Here is a 20,036-nt window from a genome sequence, read left to right as displayed (position 1 = left end):
GTCTCCATGGGCTGGGGTTTAGGAATGGGATTCCCCAATTTCCTGCTCCCGCTAAAACCGTGCTGCCGCTCGCTGCCCTCCCGCCTCCCATGGAAAGCACAAAAGGCAAAGATCCCGGGCTGGGATAAGAACAATGTATTGGGAACAGCAACCAGATATGGAACAAACAGGAACAACAACAACATGGATAACAGAAGGGATAAGAAAAACTTTTTGCGGGGAAAACTACAACACCATCGACTGTCTCTTCCCAGCCATGTATATCCCCCTGCCTGGAAAGGACACCCTTCTCCTCACGGCAGACAGAGTCTCTTTCCTGCCCCTGGCAATGACCTGAAGTAGGAGTGAATGTAATGACACAGCCATGGCCAGACCCTCATAACCTTGGACCCACATCATGTCATTGGCAGGGGCAGGAAAAGGGACAGGTGTCTTCCCAGCATGGATCACAGGGAACGTAGATAACCAGTTCTCTTTCCAACGTGGGACCTCCAATGGGGGATGGTGCTGGAGCAGTGCACAAAGCTCTTCCTGCAGTAGGGGCATTTGCAGGGCTTCCCTAACTGGTGCTTCCGTTGGTGTCTGGTCAAGTGAGAGTTACGGCTGAAGCTCATCCCACATTCCCCACACTCATAGGGTTTCTCCCCAGTGTGGATGTACAGGTGGGTGATGAGGTGGGAGTTTTGCTTGAAGCCCTTCCCGCAGTCAGGGCAGCGGAAGGGCCTCTCCTCGGTGTGAATCCGCTCGTGCACATGGAGATGGGAGCTGGTCTGAAACCTCTTCTGACACTCAGGACACTCATAGGGCCTCTCCCCAGTGTGGATCATCTGGTGGACACTCAGGTCAGAGCTGCAGCTGAAGCCCTTCCCACACTCCCCACACTCGTAGGGCCATTCCCCAGTGTGGATCATCTGGTGGCGGATCAGGGTGCTGCTCTGCCTGAAGCTCTTCCCACACTCCAAGCACTTGTAGGGCTTCTCCCCATTGTGAAGCTGCTCATGGGCCACCAGCTCTGAGCTGTGGCTGAAGCTCTGTCCACCTTCCTGGCTCAGGGTGGGTCTTTCCTCCTCAGAGCACCCTGGGCTGAGTTTGGTGTCCCTCCTCCTGAGGGACCTCTGGGACTTTTCCTCCCCATTGGATTCCTGCACAGTAGAGCTGCTCAAAATGGCCTCTTCCATGAGGTTCTGCTGCAGGGATTTGTCCTCCCTGGTCTCCATCCTCAGCTTCTTGTTTGGAGGACGAAGGACAAGGTCAGGATGGGATTTGCCTCTGTGCCCCAGGGAAGGGGAAGGAGATCCCCCCAGTGATTCCCCGGCAGGACGGCATTGGCAGAGGGGCTGTCCTGCAGCTGGGGGCCATGCTGGACTGGGAGATGGAGCAGGAGTGAGGGGGAAAGGAGCACTGACTTCCTCCTCACCTGCCTGGGTGTCCTGGGACATTGTCTCAGTTTGAACAGACGGGTGTCTGCTAAGGAAGGCAAGAGCCTCCCTTGAAATGGAAAATGTAAACCCCCTCCCTCCAAATTACTAGAATTTTGAAATTAAGGGTATCTCAGGCAAAAGTATGGGAATAGGAATAACAGTTATTGAACTAGGAAAATCTTAAAAATACAAATGCCGTTTTACAAAAAAACCCCACTCACCAGATCAGAATACGACGTGACACCCTGCGGGTCAGGCTGCTGGTAGCAGTCCTATGAAATGGTGGCTGCAGAGCTCCGGCAGTGACAGATGTGGTTCTGTTAGGATCCTGTAGAAGGGTGGAGTTTTCCTCTGAAGGTCCAGTGGTGGTGGTGTTGGGCCTGGTCTTCCTCTGGGAATCCTGTGGAGAAGAAAGCTGCTTCTCTGAGAATCCAGTGGGAAGAGGCTGATGTGGTGTCCCAAGGATGCGGTTATATCCAGGTACGAATGCTTGGCTCCTCCCCCTGGGCAGAGCATCTCACAATGGGATGATGTGGTTTTTATCAGTCATGCAGTGACACTCAATGGCCCATTAAGAGAAGATATTTCCCAGAGGATGGATTGGTTGTGGAAGAGATAAAGAAAACTGCCCAATTAACAGAAGATAAAAGCTCCAGTTCTAACAGATGGGTGATGATCCCACAGCCTGTGAATTCAGGGAGTGCTCAACATCATGGTTCCTTCTCCTTTCCCTGATCCTCCTTTGTCCCTCCTCTTCCTCCCACTCCTCATCTTCACTGCCTCCTCCTCCTTTTTCTTCCTAAGCCAACCTCCTTCTCTTACTTCCCTCCCTTCTTGCTCTCCTTCTTCATCCAAACTGGGCCTTGCTGGGGACCCTGGCTGCAGACTTCCAGCCCTTGGGGTTCCTCCCAGGAGATCCAGAAGGGGTGAATGCAGAGAGGGCTGGGAGATCCCAGGAGTGGCTTCACTGGGAGGGACTGGGCTGTACTGGGATCATACTGGGATCAAATGGGCAGTGACTGGGATTGCACTGCATTTGTACTCACATCATAACAGGATCATACTGGAACTGAGTAGGAGCCTGCCGGGTGCAATTGTGACCCTGTTGGAGGCAAATGGGATATACTGGGAGCAAGTGGGATCATGCTCTGGGTGAGCAGGAGCAGCTGTGTGCAACTGGGATCATGCCAGGAGCATGTGGGAGAACTGGGAGTGACTGGGAATATGCTGGAAGGAACTGAGATACACTGGGAAGGACTGGGAAACACTGGAACAAAAGTCAGGGTGAAAGGGAGCAACTGGAACCATGTGGGGCACAAGTGGTTCCTACAGGCAGCAACTGGGACCACACCGGGGTCATCACTGGATCATACTGGGACTGACTGGATTAACCCTGGCAGTGTCTGAGAGCGACTGGGAACACACCATGCACATCGTCCCTGGACTGGGGGTGACTGGGAGCAACTGGGAGCACACTGGGAGCAAATGGCATCATACTGGGACTGACTGGGTTGATCTAGCTGGAGGCAACCGGGACCATCCTGGGAGTGCTTGAAAGTAACTGGGATTATTCTGGGACCATACTGGGAGTGCTGCCATGTGACAAGGATCATACTAATACATAAAATTTCAATAGTCAATGTGAATTTTATTTCTATATCTTTGATTTTAAAGAAGGCCAGCAAGCAGTGCTGGTTGGCCGGGGAGTCACCGCTCCACTCACGGCACACACCACTTACAAATTCAGTAAAGTATATATATATACTGTTTTTAAGCATAAAAAAGCAGTTTCCAGTGTGCTTGTTTAGTAGAAATGAGTAAATATCAATCAGCTGGAATAAGCAATTTCATCATCTTTCCAGGTGGTTGTTGGCTTCCTGTCCTTCTTGTGCTTGTCTGGAGCGAGGCCCCTTCACCTCTGTCTGCTACATGATTTTGTTAAGCTTTTTATTACACATAAGCATTTAGTCACATTGCAGTCCCCTTAGCTTCACCACAACGTCCTCTATTTTATTCTAAGCATCAGTCATCTTGCTACCTCATCTCTTTACTTTACCATACTTCCCCTAGTTCAAAGCTTTATTTGGGTATAGAAAGTTTCATAAGCCTTCTTTGTATCTATCCCAAAGAATGCATCCATTTTCCACACAGCAGATAAAAGCATTTGCTGATTCCATTGCTGATTGACACAAATCACAAAAACATTTTTCACAGTATTGCTCACCAGATTGATGATGTGGGGATCTACCTCCCTTTCCTGTAGGGCATGTAGAACGTGCTGCTGGCTTGTGGTGTCAAAAGCCTTGGCCAAGTCCACAAATACAACAGCCAGGGGTTTGTGTTCTCCTTTTGCTGACTGAATTCTAGTTTGCAGGAGTTTCAGGTTTTCGGAGCATTCCACTGCCCTTATAAAGCCTCTTTGCCTTGGGTTGAGGGAGCAAGCCTTGGTCAGTTTGGCTATTAAAATCCTGGAGAACAGTCTTAGCAAGATGGAACCGATCAGGATGGGTCTCCAGTTGTTAATGTCCTTTAGGTGCCCTGCTTTGGTTGACTTAGGAATCAAAACAGTCCTGCAACCCCTCACCATCTCTGGGATTTTTCCTGATGTTAACCATGAGCTGAAGATCTCCATGGTCCAGGAGTACTCTGGATCCATCTTCTTGATGTCTCTTAGAGTAATCCTGGACTGGGAGCTGAGTTTTTGCTCATCTCCTGCACATTTTTCTCAATTTCTTTTGCCATAATTAAGTCTCTGAAAGCATTAATGTTGGCTTTCCCATTAATTTGGTGTTGCCGCCGCTTGGGGCGTGGCATCCCAGGTCGAGGACGGCTCGATGGCAGCGCCTTTGCCACACGGACCAAGCACGCGCACACACCAATGTGGTGGACGGTAACTGGCGTTTATTAACGGTTAGGCAGGGTCATTTATAACAGGGGTTAATGGTCAACAACACGTGGGGCTAAGTAACGGTAAAGGGGAGGGGTTCTGTCTGCCCGTAACAATGCAAGATCTTGGGGCCAGTCCCTAATCTCCCACAATTTGGAAGTTCCCAAGGCTATCAAATGTTCCAGGTATTTCCCATCAGGCTTTAAAAACTGAATAAAGTTCGATGGGTGGGATTTCACAGGACAAACACTCTTTGTCATTCAGGATAATTTTAGCAAGTTTTCCCCTATCTAGATGGAACAGGTCTTAGAAGCAAAGAAAATGACCTTTCTTAACTGTTCTTCTTTTCATCCACTTTTGAGAAGGTCTTATTGGTCCTTTTTCCTGGCTCCCCATTTTTCTCTTATCTTGGGTTGCTGTTCTTATCTGGCTGATTAATTCAAGGCATCAAAAGCATTCCTGTGCTGATTGATTGTTGATTGCATCTCCTTATCATCTATTAAGTGCTTGAATATCCACAGGAAGGTGTGAATTGTCCCAACTGATAGCCATTCACTGAGGGTTCTGAGATAATGGGCCTGCAGCTCCCCCTCCCTCTGTCACTTGCTGTTTCCCAGCTGTTGTTATCTTTATCAGGGTGGTGACTCATCTTGGGATCTGTTTTCCTTCCAGCAGCTGCTCTCCCAGGCATCTGACTCCTCCCAAGATCTTTGTCCAAGTCCATTCTCAGGCTCCCAGCTGCTCTCCTGGTTTGATGACTCATGCCAGGTTCCTTATCTGCATCCTCAGCTGGTTTCCTGGGCAGCAATCTCCTTTAGTCCCTGATTTGTTCAGCTGTTTTGCTTGTGATGTGTGTCCTGCAATGAGTTTATTGATGCTTTTGTTGCCCTCAAACTGAGCCTCCAATCTCACCAGTAGTTCTTCCTCCTCTTTAGTCCAGCATTTTTGGTGGGCTCCTGGGTTGGAAGTCTCTTTTGGGTGGAAAACAGCAACCCTTTCCTGATTTCTAACCAATGAATGTGCCAATCTTTTGTGTTGTCCCAGAGCAATTTTCATCTTGAAGTCTCTGCTGCATTCCTCATATATCCACTCCCTGCCTGGAGCCATTTCTGCTGCTCCCCTGCATTTACCAAAGTGACAAAAAATACCATGAGAATTACTCTTCTCTTTTCCACATTGAGCACACAGAAAACAAACCCTCCTTATCCCGTGGGCTACGCTCAGATGCTCAATCAAGGCCAACACCCAGTTCACCCGGGTACCACAGCAAGGACAAGGTGGATTTGTTATCAGGAGCAGTCACAGTAAGGATGTCTTCCAGTGTCTGTTCCCCGTGGTTCTCTGTCTGAGCTGGGCATGTCGCCGGCTTGGTGTCATTCTCCGGCTCAGCAGGTGATGTTTCTGGTGTGCCCTCAGTCTCACAATTGCTGTTTCTCTACCTGTTGTCAAGCACAAACGATTCACAGCTCCTCGGAAGGCAGATCTTCAGTCCCACACTTGGCCGTGGTGCAAACTGTTCATAGACCTCAGGCAGCCTGCTCAAACCCTCCCAGCTTGCGGGAAAATGAACACATTCAAAGTTATTCATAAACAAGTCCAATCTAGAAAACTCAGAGTTCACCAGAGAAGCCAATTCACATACGGGGGGGGTGAGATGGTAAATTTTTCAACACTAGGTCTACCCAGTTTTTAGACAAGAGGTCTAGCTGGTGTTTACAAAATAAAAACACCAGGTTTACCTTGCAAAATTGAGAGAAGGTGTCCAGTTGTAGACCCTGGGACACCAGGTCACCTAGTTATCTTTAGAGGTTTTCTTTGAAAATGGTTCCCCATTTTATGGCTCCGGATAGTAAATTTGCCACAAGTTTAGGAGAGGTAGAATAAGAAGGACAGAGCAAGGACATAGCAATCTTTTGCCTGCACTTCATTGAATTTCTTCACTTTGACATTCAGAGCACTGGGCAGCAATCCCATCGCATCATCACCCACCTCAGGCCTTTGGGATGCTTTGTTTTAATTAAACAGTCAGATTCCCCTGGTTTGCACCAGTTCTAAGCTGGCTGCTGGGTGCTGGCCAAGGTGGGGCACTGGCCCAGGGACCCCCGCCGGGGACCCTCCCCTGCATGAACTGCTCAGCCGACACCTTTTCCCAGCAGTTGACAGCAGGGCATGGAGCGACAGATACGGCTTGATCATAGCCAGGTGTTCCACAGCAGCTGGGAGTCTCACAGCAGCCAGGTACAGCTTGGCAACAGGCACGGGCAGCTCCATAGCAGCCAGGAATGTCTCCGCAGCCAGGCACCAACTCACAGCGCCAGGGCGCTCTCCCCCCGGGGCCGGGCACTGTCTCGCCATGGCTGGGCACAGCTGTAGGGGCGCTTTCAGTCACAGCAAAGCACAGAGAGGGGGTTCCAGCGCAGGCAGAGATGGCTACAGGGGCAGCAGCATGGCACAGAGGAGCGGGAATCTCGCAGGGGCCGGGCACCGCTTCTGAGATCTCAGCTGGTGTGGCAGGGCCTGGTGGAGGGGCAGCAAAGCCCGCTCCATGGCCAGGCACTGTCCTGCAGGAGCAAGGCATCTCACAGTGGTGGCGGCTGGGTGCCTTGCAGCGGCTGCAGTGGCAAAGCGCCTCCCTGCTGCTACCAAGTGCTGCTTCTGGGGTTCCAGCTGCGGCAGCAGGGCACAGCAGAGTGGCAGAGTGCCTGTTCAATGTGGCTCTGCAGCATGACGTCTCTCCACCCTCTGGATCAGCAGCAGCGCGCTCCATTGACAACCCGCGCTGGGCTTGGGCGGTTGTGGCAGTTTCTGCCAGCAGGGCAGAACAAGGGGCAGCAGAGGGCACAGCAGCACAGCAGCCAGTCCTTTCAGGTGTCTTGGCAGCCATGGCAGGGCACAGAGGGGCTGCAGGGTGCTCATTTAACACAGCCAGGCTTCTCGGGGTGCCTCCACCACTGACCCCAGGGACGGCACACTCAGCTGGCAGCGCCCCCCGCCTGGGGCAGCGGCACAGCCCCGGGTGACCAGGGGACATCCTGCTGGGCAAACACCTCCACCGGGAGTGGCAGCACAGTCCCGGGGGCAGCAGGGCACTCCCCGGGCAGGTCACCCTCACCTGGGGAGGCTCCACGGCTCTGCCTGGTGGCCTCCTGGTGGGCTGTGCCTTCTGCACTCATTCTCTTCCCTCGCTCACCCAGCACAGCCTCTGCTCTCCCTGCTGCCTCCCCAAGCACCCTGCTTTCACCGTTAGCCTTGGTGGAGAGCCAGTGAATGCTCCATCCTTGGAAATGTTCCTGCTTGGATAGGCTCTGAGCAACATGATGGAGTGAAAGATGCCTCTGCTCCCACCCCACAGCAGGCCCTGTGGTGTCAGCTATAGGAGTAGTTGGGGTCTCCTGTAGGATGCAATTCCCCCAGAGAGCAGAGAGAACACAAAGCACCACAGCTGGCAGGAACATCCTCCCATGGAGATGGGAATATTCTGGATCAACAGGCTCAGGCTGCCCAGCTTTGCCTCTTTGTAGATGGACACAAGTGTCAGAAGTGACTGAGAACCAGGAGGCCCCACAGTGTCTCTGAGTCCCCTTGGTTCCCTGAGATCACACAGTGTCCCAGGGTCCCTTTGGTTCCATGAGGCCCCACAATGTCACAAGGATCCCTGGACAACACAAGGCCCTGAGATATCTCAATGGATCCTTGGTTCCAACTGTCCTCACTGAGTCACAAGGGCCTCTGGATTCCATGAGACCCCACAGTGTCACAGTGTCCCTTTGATTCCACAGGCCACAGGGTCACAACGGCTCCTGAGCATCTTCAGGCACCTGAGTCTCAGAGCATCCCCTCAGTTCCATGAACTCCACAGTGTCACAGTGTCCCCTTGGTTCCATTTAGTCCTGTAGAGCCACAAGGATTCCTGGGAACCATGAGGCCCTGAGGTATCACAATGGATGGTTCCATGAAGCCCCAGAGTTTCAGAGTCTCCTCTTGGTTCCATGGATTCTACAAGACCCTGGAGTGTCACAGGGCTCCTATAGTCCCATGAGTCTCCAGAGTGTGAACAATGTCCCCAGGAGGCACTGCAGTGTCACAGAGGAGCAGCACTGGAGTGGGCACAGCACCAGGGCAGGTTTGGCAGTGTTCCCATGTCTGTGACACAACAGCAGTGGCAACACCAACATTCCCCTCTCTATGATACCACAGCACTTCAAGATCGAGCATTCCCCTGTCTGTGACACCACAGGGGTGGCAGCCACAGTGTCCCCCATTCTGTGACACCACAGCTGTGGCAGGAGCATGTCCCCCTCTCTGACACCACAGCAGTGACAATTCAAACGTTCCCCTGTCTGTCACACAACAAGGGTGGCAATTCCAATGTTCCCCTCCCTGTGACAGAACAGAGGTGGCAGCCCTAAAATTCCCCTCTCTATGACATCACAGCGATGGCTGCCCCAGTGTCCCCCTCTCTGTGACACCACATCGGAGGCAATCCTGACCTTCCACTCTCTGTGACACCACAGCTGTGGCAGCCCTAAATCCCTTCTCTGTGACACCACAATGGTGAAAGCCACAATGTTCCCCTCTCTAGGACACCACAGTGGTTGCAGCCCCACTGTTCCTGTCTCTGTGACAACACAGCTGTGCCAGTCCTCGTCCCCCTCTCTGTGACACCACAGAGGTGGCACCCGCAGTGTTCCCCTCTTTATGACACCAAAACAGTGGCAGAACAAAGTTTCCCCTCTCTATGAGAAAACAGTGGTGGCAGCCCCAACATTCCAATTTCTCTGACATCACTTTGGTGCCCAACCCAACATTGCCCTGTCTATGAAAACACAGTAGTAGCAGCCCCCACATTCCTCTCTCTGTGACACCTTTGAGGTGGCACCCCCAGCATTCTCCTTGCTATGACAGCACCACAGTGGCAGCCCCAACATTCCCCTCTCTGTGACACCACAGGGGTGGCAGCCCCAAATGCTCCCCTGTCTGTGACACCCCAGCAGTGACTCCCACACATTCCCCTGCCTGTGACACCACTGCATTGGCAGTCCCAACATTGACTTCTTTATGACACCACAGTGGTGGCAGCCCCAAGATTAGCCTCTTCATGACAAACCAGGGGCAGCAGCCCAAAGGTTACCCTGTCTTTGAGCTCACAAGGATGGCAGCCCCAATGTTCTCCTCTCTATGACATCACTGGGGGCAGTGGAAGCCCCAATGTTCTCCTCTCTATGACAACAAAGCACTGGCAGCCACAGTGTTCCCTTCTATGACTACAGCAGCAGCCACCCCAACATTTCCCTCACTGTGACACCACAGCTGTGGCAGCCCCAGCGCTCCCCTCTCTGTGACACCACAGCTGTGGCAGTCCTGTTGTCCCCGTCTCTGTGACACCACAGTGGTTGCTGCCCGAATGTTCCCCTCTCTGTGACACTGCAGCTGTGGCAGCAGCACTAGAACAGAAGCAGCAGCCGTGGAACACCGGGGGAGCAGGGGAGGAGCAGAGAAGGAGCAGTGGAAAAGTGGGAGATGAGCAGTGTTGGAGCAGCAGTGGATCAGTGGTGCAGGAGCAGAGGAAGCGTGCTGAAAGAGCACAGTACAGCTTTGGAGCAGCAGTGGAGTGAGCATGGAAAAGGCGGAACAGTGGTGGCACAGGAACTGTGGCCACGGAACAGTGGTGGCACAGGAGCTACGGCCATGAAACAGTGGTGGCACAGGAACTACGGCCATGGAACAGCGGTGGCACTGGAACTCCAGCCATGGAACAGTTGTGGCACAGGAACTACAGCCATGAAACAGTGGTGGCACAGGAACTAAAGCCATGAAACAGTGGTGGCACAGGAACTACAGCCATGGAACAGTGGTGGCACAGCCCCGCAGCTGTGGAGCGGCGCCTGAGATGCCGAAGCTGCGGAACACAGAGCGGCTCCCAGCGCTCTGTCCTGCAGGAGCCGGCCCCGCACACACCAGAGCGATGCCCCTCAGGCTCACCCAGAGCTGGGGGCACAGGCAGGAATTGCTGCTGGGCTCTGGAAGGTGTGGATTGAGTGCATTTAATGGTGACCTGGGGGTTTGATCCTGCTCATTGTGGCTGCTTTTGTGCTGTTGGGACCATTCCAGTTCATCTGAAGTCATGAACTCAGGAGAAACTTGGGACAAAAGGAATCAAAGTGCCTTCTATCCTGCTGTCTTGGTTTGGAAAGACAGGTGCCTGCTAAGGAAGGCAGGAGCCTCCCCTGAATTGGAGAATATAACCCCCCCCCCCCCGCCTCCAAATATCTATAAATTTTAAATTAAGGGGCTCTCAGGAAAAAAATATAGGAGCAGGAAATAACAGTTCTTTATTGGGGAAGAAAATAAAAGGAGAAAATAAACAATGCAGTAAACTAAAACAGCAATGACAGAACCAGAACCCAACCTGACACCCTGTTGGTCAGGCTGTTGGTAGCAATCCAATTGGAATTGTGGCTGCAGTCCTCCTGCAGTGTCAGGTGTGGGTCTGTTGCAGCAGGGCTCCTGTAGAAAAGGGTGGAGTCCCTGGGTGGATCCCATCAGGATCCTCCAGTCCAACTGCTGGCCCTGCACAGGACACCCCAACAATGCCAGCCTGGGCCTGGCAGCGCTGGCCAATCGCTGCTGCAGCTCAGAGAGCCCTGGAGCTGGGACCCTGCCCTGGAGAGCCTGGCCATGGCCCCAGCAGCCTCTGGGCAAAAACCTTTTCCTGACATCCAACCTGAGCCTGCCCCGGCTCAGCTGCAGCCGCTCCCTCCACTCCTGTCCCTGGGCACCAGAGGGAAGAGGTTCCCACAGCCCCAGCCAGGGACCCGCTCCCAAGGCTGCTGCCATGGCCACCAGGGCTGGCACCAGCTGGGATGCTCGGTTTCCATGGGCCGGGCTTCAGGAATGGGATTCCCCAATTTCCTGCTCCCGCTAAAACCGCGCTGCCCTCACTGCCCTCCCGCCTCCCATGGAAAGCACAAAAGGCAAAGATCCTGGGCTAGGAGAAGAACAATTTATTGGGAACAGAAATGAGATAAGGCACAAACAGGAACAGAAACAATATTGATAACAGAAGGGATAAATAAAATTTTTAAAGGGAAAACTAAAACACAACTCACTGGGTCTTCCTGGCCATGTATTTCCCCCTGCCTGGAAAGGACACCCTTCTCCTCAGGGAGAGAGAGAAAGAGAGAGAGAGAGGGAGAGTCCCTTTCCTGCCCCTGGCAATGACCTGAGGTGGGAGTGAATGTAATGACAGGGCCATGGCCAGACCCTTATATTTTTCAATGCCACATCAGGTCATTGGGAGGGGCAGGAAAATTGACAGCTGTCTTCCCAGCATGGATTACAGGGAAAATGGATCCCCAGGGCTCTTCCCAACGTGGGACCTCCAATGGAGAAAGAAGCTGGAGTGGTGCATGAAGATGTTCCTGCAGCTGGGGCACTCACAGAACTTCCCTTACTGGCGACTCCATTGGTTTCTGGTCAAATTTGAGCTCATGGAGAAGCTCTTCCCATGAAATGGGACACTTGTAGGGCCTCTCCCCAGTGTGGATGCGCCGGTGGATGATGAAGGTGGATTTTTTCTTGAATCCCTTCCTGCAATCAGGGCAGCAGAAGGGCCTCTCCTGGGTGTGACTCTGCTCATTCAGGCAGAGAATTTTGCTGGTCTGGAACCTCTTCCCACAGGTGGGGCACTCGTAGGGCCTCTCCCCAGTGTGGATGCACCGGTGGATGATGAGGTGGGAGTTGTGCTTGAAGCCCTTCCCGCACTCAGGGCAGCGGAAGGGCCTCTCCTCTGTATGAATGCGCTGGTGGCAGAGGTAATTGGAGCGTGTCTGAAACCTCTTCTGACACTGGGGACACTCGAAGGGCCTCTCCCCAGTGTGGATGCGTTGGTGCCTGATGAGGGCAGAGCTGCAGCTGAAGCCCTTCCCACACTCCCCACACTCATAGGGCCATTCCCCAGTGTGGATCATCTGGTGGCGGATCAGGGTGCTGCTCTTCCTGAAGCTCTTCCCACACTCCAAGCACTTGTGGGGCTTCTCCCCATCATGAAGCTGCCCATGGACCACCAGCTCTGAGCTCTGGCTGAAGCTCTGTCCACCTTCCTGGCTCAGGGTGGGTCTTTCCTCCTCAGAGCACCCTGGGCTGGGTTTGCAGCCCCTCCTCCTCTGGGATCTCTGTTGCTTTTCTTCCCTGTTGGATTCCTGTGCACTAGAGTTGCTCAAAACAGCCTCTTCCATGACGTTCTGCCGTGGAGATTTTTCCTCCCTGGTCTCCATCCTCAGCTTCTTCCCTGGGGGAGGAAGGATAGGGAGAGGATGGGATTTGCCTCTGTGCCACAGGGAAGGGGAAGGAGATCCCCCCAGAGCATCCCTGGCAGGACAGGGTTGGCAGCAGGGTTGTCCTGCAGCCGGGGGCTGTGCTGGGCTGGGAGATGGAGCAGGAGAGAGGGGCAAAGGGGCACTGACTTCCTCCTCACCTGCCAGGGTGTCCCGGGGCTCCTTCCTCTTCCTTGCAGCCTCCTCCTCCATCTGGCAACAGTTTGGAGATGGGAAATTCTGTTTTGGGAAGAAAACAAAGGGAGCACACATTGTCTTTTGTACTGGTTTGAAGGCAAACCTGGGGGAGATTCTAATTCAGAATTACAATTTAATAAGTAAATTTAGATCAAGGCAATGATACAGAAATACTGCCTTAAACTGACAGAGTCAGGATATAACCTTACACCCTGTTGCTGGTCAGGGTGGTGGCAGCAGTCCCATTAAATGGTGGCTGCAGTCCTGTTGGAGAGATGAACGTGATTCTGTCCAAGCAGTGATCCTGTAGAAGGGTCTGGTCTTCCTCTGAAGGTCCAGTGGTGGTTCTGGAGCTCTTGTCCTCTGGGAATCCAGTAGGCAAGCTGCTCCTGATGTTGCAAGGCTCAGCTATATCCAGGTAGGAATGCTTGGATCCTCCCGCTGGGCGGAGCATCCCACAATGGGATGATGGAATTTTATCAGTCCTGCAGTGACACACAATGGCCCATTCGCAGAAGATATCTCCCCTGGAGGATGTTATCAGGCCTGAGTCATGGAAGAGATAAAGAACACTGCCCCACCTGTTAATAGCAGTTGATGAAGATGGCGATTGAAAACATGCATTGGGTTCCATCTTACATTGCAGCCTGAAACAGTGGGGGAATCCCTGCTCAGGGGGTGAACACCACCCCCCTTACCCAAACTGGCTCAGGTTTAAAACCCCCACCCTGGGAAGGCCACACACACAGGGGACAATGTCACACTTGCCCTGCCCCAGGGCAGGTCTCTGTTCTTGTCATTCCCTTGCTGTCTCCTCTTTTCTTTTTCTTTCCATCTCTCTCTCTCATCCCTCACATTTAGTGTTCAATAAAATCCACTTTGGATTTGGTCTCGTTAGCACCTTAACTGGGGCAGAGGCATTTCTCTAACAATTTGTGTAACCAGATTGTAACATTATTTTTGCACAGTGAGTTCAGGGCACTCTTGTCTCACCCCAGGTGCTTTTGACAACAGCATGGTTCCCTCCTCTGAGGAGGTTGTATTTTTTTCTGGAAGAACTCTTGGAAACTTGGAAACAGTCCCTCCTTCCTCCTGGGGAACTTATGGAAGAACTGATGGGGAAAATGGCTGTTGTGGGTGGCCAGTGAAAAAGAAAATATTTTGTTGTCCTTCCTTGAAATGTTTGTTAAAATCACTGGAGAAGAGGGAGCAAATTATATCAGCATGACTGACAAAGTTCATTTACTCCAAGGTGAGGAACACAAGGCTGCTAAAAGTCCTACGGGAAGCTCAGCTCAAGTAGCTAAATTCCCAAATAACTCCAGCCAGGGGTCTCCGGGAGGATTTTTTTGGAGAGTGTTTGGAGCCGGCAGATCCCGGACTCGAGCCCCGGATATCTCCGGGCTCCCTAAGAGGAGCTTTTTCGGGGGCAGAGGAGCCGCGATCACCCCTCGGGAGGGTCCCGGGGGGTCCACGTGGGGATGGCCCGGTACCGACGGGGCGGGACATTGGTTTTGGGGATCCCCGTGAGAGCTGGGACTGTGGAAGGCGGGACCCCCGGGGCGGGGAGAGGGGAAGGGGCGATACCGGAGCTGGGACACCCCCGGCAGCCCGGAGATGAGGCGGGGACGGGACCCTCTGACCCTGACAGGGGCGCGTCCTGGGGTGACTTCATGATGCTCGTGCCCCATCGGTCCCTTTAGCCCAGAAATGAGTTCTGCACCTTTAAGGCTGGTTCTGAGAGCCAAGGGGAGGAGGAAGAAGCTGCAGTTTGTTTTCATACACTGCACTCACTCCTCCACATTCTGGCTCATGGATGGACAGAGGGCAGGACAGAGCTCTCCTTTGCTTTTAGTTAGTTTTTAGCTCTCTGAGGCAGAGAAGCTCCCTGGACTGTGGTTTTTCTTTTTCTTTGGTGTTGTTTGAACCTGCTCTGGACTGAACACCCAGAACACCACCAGCAGCTCTCACCTGTGGCCCACTGGGCCTGGCCTGGGCCGCGGCATTTCCAGCGCTGGAGGGACTGAGAAAAGACTGATAAGAGACTGATAAGAGACTGAGTGAGCCGAGCTACAGCCCAAGGAGGGACTTGTGGAGTTTGTCATCTATTTTGAAGCAGCAGGAGGTTTTATTGCTTAATATTGATCAATTTTTGTGCTAGTGAATGCTTTGCCTGTTAAATAAACAGTTTTTTCCACTTTTCTCCAAGGAAATATTTTCCCCAACTGGCTGAGGGTGGGGCTGCTGAATCTGCGTTCTAGAGGAAACTCCTTTTGGAGGTTTTCAACCAAATTTGCCCTAAACCAGGACAGGGTGGTGGGAAGAAGGGGGAACCCCAAGTGGCTGGATTGAGGGGAGGCTGGAGAGGGGGACTCTGGGACTCCAAAACCTCCCAGAATCCCTAAGCAGGACCCTGGAGAGGGGGGATCCCCAGGACCCATGGGATCCCCAACAGCCCTGAGATGGGGAACCACCAGAACACCAGAGGAATGAGACTGGAAATGGGAAACTCCTGGTGGATTTTTTTATTCCCTCTTGATTTTTGGACATCAGGTGACTTCCAGAGATGGACTTGGGCAAGAGGAATCCCGAACTGAAGGCATTCACAGCTTGTTTTTCCCCAGTCCACAGTTTTCCCCAAACCTTCCAACAGTGACATCCCCCCTGTCCCACACTGGGTGAGCTCAGTCGCAAACCTGACCCTGATCCTGATCTCAATCTCACTCCATGTTCAGACACACTCACAGTTCTGTATTTAATCACATCCCAGTCCCAAACTCATCTAGCCGCAGACCCAATCCCAACCATAGCAAATCCCAAAATTCAATAAACACACAGTAGAAGCAATTCTGTGGCAATTCCAAAATCCATTGGTCCTGCACAGCTCCAGCTCAGCTGCTGGCACATTCTGATAAAAGAAAAGTGGAAATTTGGCCCAATACATTGCGATACCTCTTTTATGAAAAGAGTATGAAAAGGAAGGGAAAGCTCTGTGTAGATGTCACAAAGGTGACAGGGACAAAAAAAAAATTATTCTTAGATTTGGCAAAGCCCCCAGCCTGTGAAAGAGAAAAGGGGGCACAGCAAGGGAATGAGAGGGACAGAGACCTCCCCTGGAGTGGGCCAAGTGTGACATTGTCCCCTGTGTGTGTGGCCTTCCCGGGGTGGGGGTTTTACACCTGAGCCAGTTTGGGTAAGGGGGGTGGTGTTCACCCCCTGAGCAGGGGTTACCCCACTGTTTCAGGTTGCAGTGTAAGATGGAACCAAATGCATGTTTTCAATGCCCATCTTCATCAACTGCTATAAACAGGTGGGGCAGTGTTCTTTATCTCTTCCATGACTCAGCCCTGATAATGCCCTCCAGGGGAGATATCTTCTGGGAATGGGCCATTGAGTGTCACTGCAGGACTGATAAAATTCCATCATCCCATTGTGGGATGCTCCGCCCAGGGGGAGGATCCAAGCATTCCTACCTGGATATAAGCTGAGCCTTGCAACACCAGGAGCAGCTTGCCTACTGGATTCCCAGAGGACAAGAGCTCCAGAACCACCACTGGACCTTCAGAGGAAGACCAGACCCTTCTACAGGATCACTGCTTGGACAGAATCACGTTCATCACTTCAACAGGACTGCAGCCACCATTTAATGGGACTGCTGCCACCACCCTGACCAGCAACAGGGTGTCAGGTTATATCCGGACTCTGTCAGTTTAAGGCAGTGTTTCTGTAGCATTGCCTTGATCTTCATTTTCTTATTAAATTGTAATTCTGATTTAGACTCTCCCCCAGGTTTGCCTTCAATCCAGTCCCAAAGACAATGTGTGCAGCCTTTGTTTGGTCCCCGAAACAGGATTTCCCATTCCCAAATCTTGATTGGATGGAGGAGGAGGCTGCAAGGAAGAGGAAGGATCCCCGGGACACCCAGGCAGGTGAGGAGGAAGTCAGTGCCCCTTTCCCCCTCTCTCCTGCTCCATCTCCCAGCCCAGCACAGCCCCCGGCTGCAGGACAACCCTGCTGCCAACCCCATCCTGCCGGGGATGCACTGGGGGGATCTCCTTCCCCTTCCCTGTGGCGCGGAGGCAAATCCCATCGTCTTCTTGTCCTTCCTCCCCCAGGGAAGAAGCTGAGGATGGAGACCAGGGAGGACAAATCCCCACAGCAGACCATGTGGAAGAGGCCATTTTAAGTGGCTCCACGGTGCAGAATTCCAACGTAAAGGAAAAGCCCCAGAGATCCCACAGCAGGAGAGGCTCAAAACCCAGCCCAGGGTGCTCTGAGGAGGAAAGACCCACCCTGAGCCAGGAAGGTGGACAGAGCCTCAGCCAGAGATCAGAGCTGGTGGTCCATGGGCAGCTTCACAATGGGGAGAAGCCCCACAAGTGCTTGGAGTGTGGGAAGAGCTTCAGCAAGAGTAACCACCTGATCAGGCACCAGCACATCCACACTGGGGAATGGCCCTACGAGTGTGGGGAATGTGGGAAGGGCTTCAGCTGCAAATCCACCTTTGTGAAACACCTAAGCATCCACAGGTTGAGGTTTCAGACCAGCTTCAGTCTCCTCCAGCACCAGCGAATTCACTCAGAGGAGAGGCCCTTCCTCTGCCCTGACTGTGGGAAGGGCTTCAAGCGGAAATACCACCTCATCAGGCACCAGCGGCGCATCCACACTGCGGAGAGGCCCTACGAGTGTCTCCAGTGTGGGAAGAGCTTCACTTTCATCTGTAACTTGACCAGACACAAACAGAGTCATGGGTAAGTGAAGCCCTGCAAATGCCCCCATTTCAGGAGGAGCTGCATTCACTGCTCCAAATTCATCCTCCATTGGAGGTCCCACATTGGGAAGAGCCCCGGTGGTCCATGTTCCCTGTGATCCATGTGAGGAAGACACCTGTCCCTTTTCCTGCCCCTCCCAGTGATATGATGTGGGATGGAGGAACATGAGGGTCTGGCCATGGCCCTGTCATTACATTCACTCCCACCTCAGAACATTGCCAGGGGCAGGAAAGGGACTGTCTCTTTCTCTCTCTCCCTGAGGAGAAGGGTGTCCTTTCCAGTCATGGGAAATTGTGGCCAGGTAGACCCAGTGACTTGTGTTTTAGTTTTCCGTTAACAGTTTTATTTATCCCTTCTGTTTTCAATATTGGTTTTGTTCTGTTTGTTCCTTATCCCGTTGCTGTTCCCAATAAATTGTTCTTCTCCCAGCCTGGGATCTTTGCCTTTTGTGCTTTCCATGGGAGGCGGGAGGGCAGCGAGGGCAGCGCGGTTTTAGCGGGAGCAGGAAATTGGGGAATCCCATTCCTAAACCCCAGCCCATGGAAACCGAGCATCACAGCTGGTGCCAGCCCTGGTGGCCATGGCAGCAACCTTGGGAGCGGGTCCCTGGCTGGGGCTGTGGGAACCTCTTCCCTCTGGTGCCCAGGGACAGGAGTGGAGGGAACGGCTGCAGCCGCGTCGGGGCAGGCTCAGGTTGGATGTCAGGAAAAGGTTTTTGCCCAGAGGCTGCTGGGGCCCTGGCCAGGCTCCCCAGGGAAGGGTCCCAGCTCCAGGGCTCTCTGAGCTGCAGCAGCGTTTGGCCAGCGCTGCCAGGCCCAGGCTGGCATTGTTGGGGTGTCCTGTGCAGGGCCAGCAGTTGGACTGGAGGATCCTGATGGGTCCCTCCCAGCTCAGCCAGTTCTATGTGTTGAAGATTGCAATGCAAGATGTATTTCATTACCATCTGTATGGCAGATTATCTTTTGTCAAGTGGGCAGTTTGCCTTATCTGTCTCTTTGAGTGACCACATTTACACCTCTCTTGGGAGGGGACATCTGCTGATAACAGACTATTGAATGTCACTGCACGACTGATAAGAACTATAACATCCCATTGTGAGATGCTCCGCCCAGAGGGAGGAGCCAAGCATTGCTACCCAGATAGAATCCAGAAGTTTTGAGACACCAGCACGGCTTTCTCCACGGGATTCCCCAGAGAAACAGCAGCTGCCTCTTCTTCCACTGGATCTTCAGAGGAAGAATAATTCCCTCTCTACAGGCCCCCCTTCCTCCAACAGAACCACCCCTGACACTGCAGGAGGGCTTCAGCCACATTTCCAATTGGACTGCCACCAACACCCTGACCCACAGGGTGTTAGGTTGGGTTCTGACTCTGTCAGTGTTGTTCTAGTGTACTGCACTGTTTATTTTATCCTTTTTTTTTCTTCCCTATTAAAGAGCTGTTATTTCCTGCTCCCATATTTTTGTGCCTGAGAGCCCCTTAATTTAAAATTTATAGCAATTGGGAGGAGTGGGGAGGGTTTACATTCTCCATTTCAGCGGAGGCTTCTACCTTCCTTAGCAAACTCCTGTCTTTCCAAACCAAGACAGTTTATTAGGGTCTAACACTGCAGGGGTCTAGGGGTTAAAGAGAACAGCAAGGGAGGGTTTAGGGTAGAAATACAGGAAAAGAGGGGGTAGAGGAGAGCATCAGGGATCTAAGGGTTTAGGGGTGGTATACAGGGAAAGGGACCAATAGGGAATGCCAGAGTGGAAAGGTGGAGACATAGACTGATGGGAAGACAGGGAAGGGAGAACTCTCTAGAACATGAACATATGAAGGTAATAGGGGTAGGAAAGGCCAATGGGCCAATGGGGAGGACAGAACTAGGACAAATTACCATAGTGCTTCCGAGCACCATGGGGGAAGTTTCCTTCCTCACCCTGAGCTGTGAGGAATGCCCGGAGCCTAAGGTGCATCTCTCCAGGGCATTGCTCTTGCCCTGTCCCCAGTAGGCTCACAGGCTCTCACAACTCCCCCTTTTTGTTTAGTTAAAAGTCTTCCCCTATGGATTTCTGCAAGCACCTAACAAAATAAGGGAACATTACTTACATAACAATAGCTATAAGTCATAATAGTACAAAAGTAATAACTCAAAGAGGAAATAGTACATAAGATTAGGATACAACTGAAATAATTGAATGGGTAGGAACTAATTAAACAACATCTTTTTTCTGGATTGCAAGATCGATAGGAAGTTGTATTGTTCAGGCAGTACAGAGCTGTTTCCTTTTTCAGGCTATTGCTGCATCTATACGCCACATCTTTCATTCTTCTTTTCCACGCTGCTTGTGCTTGTCATCACAGCTTTTGGCAAGGATCGTTATTCTTGTAGGACAGGGACCCCCTCTCTCAGTCCCTGCATGCCTTGCAGCGCTTCTTATCAGGCACGGATACCTGCTTT

At 52.4% G+C, this 20,036-nt stretch overlaps 1 protein-coding gene across 1 annotated transcript in view; it reads right to left on the bottom strand.

Moving 5' to 3' along the window:
• Nucleotides 1-446: 446 nt before the first annotated feature.
• LOC143693007 (uncharacterized) overlaps nt 447-20,036 on the bottom strand; it is a 244,343-nt gene continuing 224,753 nt past the window's right edge. Inside the window, exons 9-11 of the mRNA XM_077173091.1 lie at nt 20,030-20,036; nt 11,819-12,371; nt 447-1,039 (exon numbers count right to left, since the gene is read on the bottom strand). The exon at nt 20,030-20,036 is cut by the window's right edge and continues 318 nt beyond it. Coding sequence (XP_077029206.1) covers nt 447-1,039; nt 11,819-12,371; nt 20,030-20,036 — 1,153 coding nt within the window. The remainder of the gene's footprint in view (nt 1,040-11,818; nt 12,372-20,029) is intronic.

This window comes from Agelaius phoeniceus, unplaced genomic scaffold (genome assembly GCF_051311805.1).
Source record: "Agelaius phoeniceus isolate bAgePho1 unplaced genomic scaffold, bAgePho1.hap1 Scaffold_113, whole genome shotgun sequence".
Taxonomy (NCBI): Eukaryota; Metazoa; Chordata; class Aves; order Passeriformes; family Icteridae; genus Agelaius; species Agelaius phoeniceus.
Note: the sequence above shows the minus strand (reverse complement) of the source record. Positions and strands in the feature narration are given on the sequence as shown.